Raw genomic sequence first — 10,762 nt, 5'->3', positions numbered from 1 at the left:
ACCTCCCACCCACCCCCCAGCACCTGCTCCTCCTAACCTCCCATCTGCCCCACTGGGACCAGAGCTCTGGGCAAAATGGGGGTGAACTGGATGAAAACGCTCAGCAGAACCTCCCCATGCAGCCCCTTAGGCCCCTACAGCTAGATTTATAGCATTTGCTCCAGGAAGGGAAAACTGAGCAGTCCTGGTAAAAGGGCGACCCCCCTCATCAGGCCAAGGTGGGCCAGGAAGCAGAGGAGGGAAGAACAGGGGACAAGAAAGCTCCAGACAAGGAGCCCGGAGGCTGGGGCACAGAGGCAGACCCCAGACCCAGCCGGCAGGAACTCTGCCCACTTACATGTGTGAACCCCTCTCAGGCTGAGAGTCAGCCTGCTGCCCAGCTCCCTCGGACTTCCTGCCTGAGTGTCCCTTTCTCAAGCAGGCTCCTACTCAGCCTCAGCCAGCAGCCTGCATTTCATTTCACCTCTGGAGGAGGAGGTAGGACACACTGCTCACTCCTCTCTCCTCTGTGACCTGTCCCCACCAGACAGAGCCCAGCGGCGTGTCCTCAGGCACGTCCAGGAAAGATGGGGGAGAGGGGGGAGAGGGCAGGGCCAGGGGAGGAGGGAGCTAGGCTGCTCGAAGCGCGCCAGTGCTCACCCCAGAGCCCTCCCCCTCCCAGGCCCGCACAGCGCCCTCCAGGCCCGCTCACCCCCACCAGGAGGTGGCGCCCAGGCCCCGTCCCAGAGCTGAGGGCGGAGCCGGGCGAGGGAGGCGCTGAGTCACAGACCCCAGGCCGCCCAGGGGCTCTGCTTGCTCATCAAGAGGGCGCTGCTGGAAACAGTGACTGGGGATTCGAGGTCTGAGTCACAGCCGAGGAACGTGGCAGGCCCCTCCCCGGGAGAAAGCTCCGGCCAGCAGCCTCACGTCCTCAGGCCCCTGGCAGACCAGCCACCTGACCAGGGCGACAAACTGCCACCAGGCACACGATTTCCGCAGCCCACCCAGCTGTCCTGTCCAGCCTCGGGCCCTATCAGCGCTGCACCCTGCCAGCCTGCCTCGGTGACGGTGATGGGGCTGCAGGAGAGAGCCACCCCCTCGCCCCTGATGACAATTACCTCAGGGTGCTGGAGCTTTCGAGAGTGAGCATGAGCTCCTCTCCCAACTGCTTAAAATCTAATTCTAAACCTGAAGGTGCAAGAGGGTGAAAAACAAGGAAAGAAAAGAGTCCGGACACACTTGCCTCGGGCATCTCTGGGAGAGGATAGGACCCAGCAGGCCTGCCCGGCCGCACTGCGCTGGGCATCCGAGCGGGACTGGGGGGCACTTGCAGGATGAGTTCTGGCCTGGTCACACAGCCCTCCCACCTGACAGTCTGGGCGCTGGCTCGAGGCCACGTTCCCCGGGGAGCTGCTCTGGTCCGGCCCAGTTTCCCCAGAGGCCACCTCTCCGTGGAGACTTGGCCTCTACCCCACGACGACGCCGGCCCTGACGCCCCAGATGAACAGCAGTGACAGTGACGGTGAGGGTGGCCCGCAGCTCGACGCTGTAGGCCAGGCCCTGCCCGTGTGCCCAGCAATGCTGCGAAGCACGGGGTGGCCCTGTTTCAGCATTCCTGGAAGTCAGGGCCTGTATCTATTATTCCCTTCGGGTCACATTTTTCCTATTCTGGCTGTTTCTGAAGCGCTGGAGGGGGTGGGGGTCCAGGAGAGCTCGCCAGCCCTGGTGGCTGGGCTACAGGCCAATGGACACATGGAGCAGACTGAAGCAGGCCTGCTGGCTGTGCACAGGGCACCAGGGTCCTGCAAGCGGGTTTAGGGGACTGTGGCCCTTGAGGAGAGCCCAGGGGACATGTGGCACTGGTCAGCTTAGAGAGCACAGCCTGCCTGGGTCGCGCTGTCTCCCCAGAGTCAAGCCAGCCAGCAGGGCAGCCCCAGGGCCCCAGGGCCCCAGCTCACGGCCAGCCAGCTGCCCGTGGGAACTCAGAAGACGCCCCAGCCTCCAGCCAGGCGCAAGGCAGGGTGGGGGCAGAGAGAGGATGTGCTCAAATAAAAACTGGGTCCAAATGGGAAAGCCAATTGGGCTGAAAGGCCAAACATCTGCAGTCCAACATCCAAAGATGAGATCATGTGCCTTCGCCTCCCTAGCGGCTCCTCTGAGGTGGGGGGGATGGGGCCCTCCCAGCAGGACGCCCTACCCACACCCAACCCGGGAGCCCAAAGGCAGCCACAGGCACCACCCCAAGCTCCAATCTCCCAGAAGCAACAAAACCTTCACCTGGTCTCCTGCCAAACCCATCTCCAGGAAAACTATGCAGAAACCCTGGGTCTAGGTCAGTGGCCCCAACCCCCTCCAGCCAGAAGTCCTGAACTCTACAGGCAGGGCTGGGGCCCCAGCCTCTAGCTCCTTCCTCCACCTCCTGGGGACCATCTTGGACATCCAGGGTCATGCCACCCTCGGGGCAGGGCTGTTGACCACTCAGTGCCTCCAAAGTCAGCCCATAACTTTGGCCTGAAAGAAATCAGGCAGCAGGTCAGGTAAGAAATTGGGCCGCGAGCCCATGCTGAGCCCAGAGCCCTCCACATCACAAGCGTTCAACACATGTGGGTTGAAGATGATGAAATCAGGAGGTGGCCCAGAAAAAAATGGGGCAGCTGCCCAAAGAGAAACCCGACCTGCTGGGTCAGAGCTCCGTTGCCCACCCCCACCTCAGGACCATGAAGGGGTGCTGGGGTCCTGTGAGTGTCCCTGGAGAGAAAACCATGAGGCCACCTCTCCCAGGGTATACCTAGCCGTCCCTGGCCACGCTGTGCTCACCCGAAACCCAGTCCGTCCCAAGGGCAGAGGACTGTGAAGAGTGAAGTGTTACCAGGGTATTAAGATCAGTCAGGAGTTCTGTACAAAAAGCCTCCTCCAAGAAGCCCTCCAGAACCACCGTGGTGCATAGTTTGCCCTTTGTGAAATCCCCAAAGAGCCGACCTCCAGGCCCCAGGTCTCAGATCCCGGCCACAGCTGAAGAGACTTCACAGGGAGTCCCCTCTAGGGGGCACTATGAGGGCCCACAGGTCCCAAGGGTCCCTGTGAGCTGGAGATTTCGCCTCTCTGGGCAGGGTAGTGTCTTCAGTAAATTCTGGATACCCTCACAACTTTTACTAGGCATAAAGGACGACACATGTCTGGACAGGAGCCCTCAGAGAGGACAAATGGCTTTCCTGCATTCCCAGAGGCTAGGATTTCATAGATTCTCAGGACTACCAGAGACCAGGGCAAGAAGCAGCAGACTGGGGTCCTCCCAGGTTAACCAGAGCCCCAAGCCTCCCTGAGTCGCCCACATTTGACCTCAGGTCTCCTCTGACACAGGAGCTCTCCCAGCGGAGGCATTTGAAAACAGCCCTGCCCCCCAACCCAGGAAAGAGACTGTGCCCTCCCCCCGCCCCAGGCAGTGCAAGACGGGCACCCAGCGCCAAGGACAGGACAACAGACCAGAAGGCGCCAGCACGTGCAAGGTTAGAAGCCAGTGTCACCTGATTTCGGAGCAGGTTAGTTTGAGCTACGAGGTGAGCCTGCAGTTTGCCTTGGCACCACTGGGGGGCGGCTTTCTCAAGCAGCGAGACAGGCTGGGGGTGGGGAGGGGAGGTCAAGGCGAAGGAGAGAGAAACAGGAGGGACATGGGGAGAGAGAAACAGAGACACAGATATTAAACACCAAGTCCAAACGTCCCGAACACAGTGACAGACAAGCTGGCTGCCCCTCCAGGGGGCCACCCCCCAGCAGGTAAAGGCCCCTGGAGGTAAAGAGAATTAAGGGGAGCCCCAGGCAAAGGGCAGAGAAGGGAGTGAACTCCAACTGCAAAGCAAAAATGTGAGAATGGTTAGTGAGAGAAGAGGGGCTCAGCAAGCTTGGTCCCGCCCTGGGGTGGGCTGGGGAGGGGACCCACCCTCAGCCCCTCAGCTGCGGACAGTGTGACCAGCCCAAGCCCTGTGCTCCCAGGCTTGTTCCAGCTGAGACAGGGTCACGGCGGATCCCATGACAGAATTCCACTCAGAGCACGCCAGGTCGGGCAGGGCCCTTCCAGCAAAACCGGAGCCAGGCCTGTTCTCATCCTGGAAAGTGGCCTCAGAGCAGGGCGGAGGGGCCACGGGCCAGAGCAAGCACCAGGGGATGGGCAGGAAGTGGGCCTTCGCCCAGGTGCCCAGAGGGGACTTTCACTCGCCCTCCGTGGGCCCAGCACCAGCCCCCACCCCGCTCTGCTACCTGAAGGGTCACCGGCTCTACACCCATCTGCAAGTGGGGCTGGTGGTTCCTGGGGAGCAGCGAACATCAACAGCGCAAAGGGCCGCAGCGCAGAGGGAGGCCCATCCAGAGGACCTGGGTACCTGGCCTGAGGACGCTCCTGCAACCCTGCCCTCTGGCCCTTACCTTGGCAATTTTGGCTTCGTCCTTCTTTTTGGCGGTTTGGAGGGACTCGTAATGGTGCCGGGCACTGTCGTAGTCCACCAGCTTCCTCCCTCGCTTGGCAATGCGTGCCTGGAGGACAGACGGGGTCGGGGAGCGGTGCTGAGAGGGCCTCACCCGTGCTGAGACCCTGCCCAGGCTGGGCCCAAAGAAACTGGGGGGAGACGGAGGGCACAGGGCAGTCGACCCTGGGCTCAAGGAGGGCATCTCATGCACGCTGGAAACATTCCCTCCAGCATTTCTGGTGACAAAGAGCGCACCCCTTCAAGGCAGTCCTTGCCCTCTGGGGTCCTTTCTCACACAGAGGCCAGACCATGTGCTCAATATCCACCTATTTTTGTCAGTGCCCGCCAGCCGCTACTGAGGGGGACAAGCCTCTTCCCTGGCCTGGCCCTCAGCTCCTTGAAGACACCCCCCGGACCCCTGCTTCTCTTCTCCCAGGCCAACACCATCAGCCTCCCTTCCATACTCTTCATTAGGCACCTTCAGGAGCCTGAGGCATCTGCACTGGGTGGCCATGGGGGCCAGCATGGGGCCTGACCCCCAGGGGACTGGGCCAAACACCTCTGCCTTCATGTCTGAAGCACCTGGGTCCACTGGCCTGAGACCCTGGTATACTGACCACTCCCAGTACCTGGGGGCTGGCTCTCTGGACACACAATATAATACAAATACACCCAGAGAAAAGGGAACACACATAACTATGCACACATTCCCTTCTAAGCACACATAGCCTAACACAGTGACCCTATAGCCTATAACACAGGCCCAGGCCTCACACCCCCTTAATATATCTTATACGACCCTATAGTCACTGCACAGGGACACGGCCACACACACACACATGCACCACGGGGTCTCTTCCCATAGCCCAGAGATGCAAAGGTACTGGGCCCCCAAAGCCCTCAGCTCAGAAGGGCCCAGGTCTGGGGGCTGGTGGGCTGACCTCAGAGGGAGCAGCCCTGGAGGGATGAATTGCTGGGTGAAGGAGATGCCTGCCTTCAGGGCACAGTCACCTCAGTGCTTGAGCTTTCCCCCCATCCCTCTGCGCCCCCTCCTGCTCCCCCGCCCAGCCTACCAGATCTGTGTACCAGGTCTACACAGAGGGCCTCTCACCTTGATGTCAGGGAACTGGCCCAGGTATGTGTCCATGGTCAGCAGCGCCTGGTCCACCAGCTTCTGGTGGTAATCCAGCCAGAGGAGGTCGTTGTTCTGAAGGACGTGAGAGCTCCTGAGCACAGCGCCAGGGGAGCTGGTCCATACCCAGCCCCCATCCCTCTCCTCCCAGAGACCTGGGGTCAGCTTTAGCCCCTCACTTCGCAGCTCAGAAGCTTCTCAGAAGCTCAGCTTCCTCGGGTATAAGATGGGGGTACTATATAATAACTCCTGCCCTATAGCCTCTTGTGGGGCAACCATAAGGAGCAGAGAAGCCCAGGGCCAGGGAGCAGAGGTGGACTTGCCCAAGGGCACACAGCATGTGCCTCCTGAAAACCAGAAAGGCGTGTCCCAGAGGGCAAGGCAGGCTGAGAGGGGAGCTGAGGAGGGCCCTCGGGGAAGGACTGCGGCCACCTGCCTCCCGCTCACCTCAGCTATCTTGTTTGCTTCATCCCTGCCGGGCCATTCGGGCTCGTACACCTCCTGCAGACATTCGTTTAGTTTCTTGGAGGCCTCGTGCATGGCTGTGGGGCAGAAGGGCCATGCTGCAGCCAGGGCCGCGGGTCACCCTTGCCCAGACCCCCAAAGGCCCAGGAGGTATGGGGGTCCCGACTGCCAGCCCTCATCCCTCCACCACAAACCCTGCTCCCCTTCCCAGCACTGCACCCATCAGCATCACTCGGCAAAGGTCCCTCAGTGTCCCATGAAGCCCACCTACCCAGGAGCCCCACCTGCCCCTTACCTTTGACTGAGGCCAGGTAGGTCCGGAGATCCTTCTGCAGTCGAGTGCCCTCAGTCTGCAAAGAGAATGATGAGGGCAGCATGAGGGCCTAGGGCACACCCTGTGCCTGCCCCTGGCGTTCCTGCACCCCCTGTGGACAGATGCAGGCTGCTCCTGACCCCTTGGAGCACAGCGGCTATTGCCTCTCTGGCCACAGATGCGTCCTGGGCATCCAGCGTTCCTCAGCACCATCCCTGCCCCAGGAGCCCTGTGCCCCTGGGAAGGCGTCCTGAGTTTGCTGGCACCTGTCTCTTCCAGGCACTCTTAGCAGCCCTGTAAGGAAGGCAGGGAAATAGAATCGCCCTCCACCTTGACTAAGACACTGGGGCACAGGCTGAATGACACACACAGCACAGTGCACACACCCACCAGGCGTGGGCCAGGTGACCAGTGAGCACAGAGCACAGGAGTGGGACACCCAGCACCTTGTCCTGAAAGCCCACGCCAGCAGGCTCCCAGTGCGCTGTGCAGGGACAGAGCGTGGCGCTGGAGGTGGGTGGGTAGGTAGGCTGTGGAAGGTGGAAGGGAATGGCTTAGCCAGGCTTCAGAGAAGGGTGGGAATCTCAGGACACTGGCCCAGCCAAGAGGGAGGGTGTAGTATGTAGGAAGAAAAGCCTGGCCCGAAGGCCGGGCCAGGCGGTGAAGACCCTGAGCTGGGGAGGCAGCCCAGGGGCTCCCGGAGACAGCAAAGCCAGCACAGGGGTGGCCCCACAGACAGAGCCCACAGTCCCTGTGGATTATCAATACCACACGAGGCAGGAGCGGGAGAGCTGAGTGCCAGGGGAGAGAGGGGGCCAACAGGCTGAGGCAACAGGTGATGGACAGCAAGATGTGCAAGTCTCCTGAGGCCGTGTGTAAAGTGGGAGCGTGCGCATAGGCGTTGGCGCTATGAAGACCCAAGTCCGGCCCTTAGTAGGCGTGTAGCCTCAAGGAAGTTACCGAAACTCTCTGAGCCTCAGTCTCCTCTTCTGTCAGCTGGGGGTGAATGACCCCCCGCCCCCTGCAGACCACAAGCCTAAGTGGGCCAGGCCAGGCGCCCAGACTTAAAGGCTCAGCTCTATGCTGAGGGTGGTGACCTGGGGCAGAGGGGAAGCGGGGCATGAGGAGGGCAGGGCCTCTGGAACGGGGAAGAGCACCCTCCTCACACCTCCCTGCCCTCCCTGCTTGCACAGCAGCAACACCCCTGGGTCCCCTTGCCTTGGTGGGGGGTGAGAGAGATGCGGACCGGCACCAGCCGCAGCCCACCCTCCTGGCCAGCCTGGGGCTTCTGCAGATGGAAGGTGGTCTTGACTCCAGCTAAGGGCAAGCAGGGACACAGCCAACCTCCCAGGCTCACCCCAGGCACCCTCAAACCTCTCCTGCCCTGCCCCTCCCAAGCAGGCCCTCCCTCCTCCTGGCTGGGGCCCACTCTTCCTCCCTGGTGTCCTCAGGGCATGGCGCACCAGCCGCTTCTCCCCCTGGGCCATCTTCCTGGCTGAGGACTGGAGAAGCTGAGTGGCTCAGCGGCTCCCCCAGTGTTCACAGCCTGGTGGGGTGGGTGGGAGCCCCCCGCAGCCTGCACCCTCCAACGCCACTTGCAGCTGCCTGTGTAGTACAGCGAATGCTTCCAGAAGACAGCAGAGGTGTGGTGCAGGGAGGCTTCAGGTCAGTGCATGCAATGTACAGTTGGGGGGAACCCCTCCCCAAAAGTCCTCCAGTCCCCCCAAAGTAGCCTGTCGAACTGTGGCCACACCTAACTCTGAGGAACGTAAAAGTTGGAGACTTGTTGGTTAGAGATTAAAGGAAGAAACGAGAGGCCGGTACAGAGCACTGGATCCAAAGCTGTCTGGAGTTCCATCTCGGATCAGATGCGCCCGTGTGGGACCGGGAATGACGAAGGGCCATCCCCATTCTTGATGCTTTGGTGGCTGAGGTGACGATTCAAGTGTGCTCATGATGTGATTCTATTGGTCATCTGATCCTGCAGAATCTTCCAGGCTCAGCTCCTCTTCCTGCCAAGCTCGGTCATCCCACTCCCCTCCCCACTGTTCCTACACTGCACCCCGAGGAAGGGGTCTCTGTGGGGTGGGCTGCTGCGCTTACCCGGGCCTCAGGCCGTACCAGGGCTCCTTGTGTCCCCCAAACAAGGGCCTCGCTGTGAGCAGGCACACTGGGCACAGATGTGCAAGGGGCCCGCCAGAGCCTGCCTCGCACGTGCCAACCGCAGCTGGGCCCCGGAGCCACGCCCCCCAGTCAGTCCCGGGGTCAGAGGCAGCCCTCCCCCAGTCTGCCCCCCAGGGTCAGACACAGCCCTCGGCCACACAGCTGCCTGCCAAGCCCAGCGCCCAGGCAGGCCGACACAGAACCTGTGTGTTTGCTCCCAAGCTGGCTCTATGGCCCCCCTACAGGGCACCGAGAAAGGACTCTCTGGAGGTTCCCAGGGCTCTAACACCCCTCGCAGAGCAGCCGAGGGAAGCATAAGGCTTGGAGCACAGCCCTTCAGCCTGCCCTCCTGGCTCTGGACTCAGAGGAATCTAGAAGGACCCACAGCCCCATACGAAAACCCAGGGTAGTTCCACGGGTGGCTTGGCCACTCCCCACATCCCTGCTCTACCTCCCTGCAATGGGTGCTTCCTGCCCTCTCTGACACCAGCCCCGACAGCATGGAACCCCCTCCGGCCCCTTTGACTCTTGCTTCTCTGCCTTCAGTTCCAGAGGGTCCTCACCCAATCGCCAGGGACACCCTCTTTGAACCGAGCAGGCCCTAAGATCAAGAAGGAATCTGACCTGCGCCATCTCAGCGACAGAGAAGCAAATAGTACAAATGAGCCCTGGGGTGCAAGCTACAGGTGGCCCCTGAGGAAGCGCTTGGCCCACCAGGCGGACCCAGGATGGCTTCCAGGAAGGCCTGAGTTGGACCTGAGCTGCGGGACAGTAGGCAAGGATGTGAGTGGGCCCTTGGGTTTTCCCAGTGCAGAGACAGAGGGCAGAAGTGCCAAGACTGCCACCAAGTGGGGCCAGGAGGCGCTCTGAAACGTGCCCCTGGGACAGCTGGGTGACCTACACCCTCACCTAGGGCACTCATGGGGGGGGCGGGGGGAGGGAGGAGGAGATTTGCTTCCTTGAGAACCATATTCCTGTCACCCTAGCCCCCGACTGGCTCTGGGCCCGCTGTGCTTGCTCTTCACAGGTACACAGCAGGAGACCTTCCACACTCCACTTCCACCTGCCTTTCCCAGGGTCACCCAGGCCCAGGGCCCTGGCTACCCCCACGCCCCAATCAAATCCAGAACTGCATAGCTGCCTTCAACTCCAAGAGAGCGTCACCCCAAGCTTCAAATGAAGCCTCACATCCTCCCCCTCTGACATGCCAGCCACCCTACCCAATCTGAGGACAGACAGAGCCCAGCTCAAGTGACCATTCTGTGTCCACCACCCGCACTGGCTATCTTTAGCCCTGGCCTCGCTGCCTGGCCCCTGTGCCCAAGGATCACTGAGTGACTCTCTGTCCAGAGCTGGGGCCCAGAGGGGGTGACTGAGGGACGAAGGTGGAGAGCAACGCTGTGGTCACAGCACTGGGGCCAGACCACAGGGAAACTCAGCTCCCAAACCTGTGCTTTCTTCACCTTCCACCGAACAGCCCAGCCTGCTCTGAGGCAGCCCCGTCACCCCCACCCAGCTCAGTCACCCTCTCAGGTCAGGTCACCCTCTGCCCAGCTCAGGTCACCCTCCCCAGCGCAGGTCAACCCCGACCCAGCTCAGTCGACCCCCCAGCTCAGTCACCCTCCCCAGCTCAGTCACCCCCCACCCAGCTCAGGTCACCCCCCTCCCACCCCGTCCAGCTCAGGAGCCGCCTAATCTCTCTCCCTAGCCCAGACAGGTGTCCTCAGGACTGGGGCTCAGCTCCAGCAGGGGTGCCTGAGAGTGGGCAGATCTGGACACCAGACCACTGTGTGTCCTTGGCAGAGTCACTTAGAGCTCCAAGTACCCATCTATAAAATGGGAAATATCAGCGTCTGCCTCAAGAAGGCAAGGTTAATGTCTGAAACCCCAGCAGTACCTAGTCTATAGTAGGCACTCTAGTGATTCCCTAAAAGACTTTCAGAACATCCTGCAGCCTGAGGAAGCCAGCTGAGTAGGGCACAGACCCCGGGAGGTTTCAGGAGACAGCATCAGAAGCAAAGACGTCAGGTTTCTTATCCAAGCCGCCATTTTGCAGGTGAGACAACTGAGGCCCAAGGAGCAGAGGCTCATGCAGGGCCACAGAGGCAGTAGACTCAGCCCTGCCCCCCACAGCAGCCCATCCTTATCATGCCCCCTGGCCCTTTCCCAGCATGCCCCCTACTCTCTCCCAACATGCCTCCAGGCCTTCCCCCAGCCTCCCCCAGCATCCCCCAGCCCTGCCCCCTGCAT

The 10,762-nt window shown here is 61.2% G+C and overlaps 1 protein-coding gene across 17 annotated transcripts in view; it reads right to left on the bottom strand.

Moving 5' to 3' along the window:
* BIN1 (bridging integrator 1) overlaps positions 1-10,762 on the bottom strand; it is a 58,123-nt gene that overhangs the window by 15,226 nt on the left and 32,135 nt on the right. For 11 of the 17 annotated variants that reach the window (XM_077766776.1, XM_077766765.1, XM_077766769.1 and 8 more), the window contains 5 exons: positions 6,332-6,386; positions 6,019-6,113; positions 5,551-5,646; positions 4,399-4,506; positions 3,504-3,596 (listed from right to left, as the gene is read on the bottom strand). In XM_077766776.1, the coding sequence (XP_077622902.1) occupies positions 3,504-3,596; positions 4,399-4,506; positions 5,551-5,646; positions 6,019-6,113; positions 6,332-6,386 (447 nt within the window). The remainder of the gene's footprint in view (positions 1-3,503; positions 3,597-4,398; positions 4,507-5,550; positions 5,647-6,018; positions 6,114-6,331; positions 6,387-10,762) is intronic. The other 6 variants (XM_077766768.1, XM_077766773.1, XM_077766779.1 and 3 more) reach the window with 1 other exon arrangement.

This window comes from Crocuta crocuta, unplaced genomic scaffold (genome assembly GCF_008692635.1).
Source record: "Crocuta crocuta isolate KB4526 unplaced genomic scaffold, BGI_CrCroc_1.0 scaffold5, whole genome shotgun sequence".
Lineage (NCBI taxonomy): Eukaryota > Metazoa > Chordata > Mammalia > Carnivora > Hyaenidae > Crocuta > Crocuta crocuta.
Note: the sequence above shows the minus strand (reverse complement) of the source record. Positions and strands in the feature narration are given on the sequence as shown.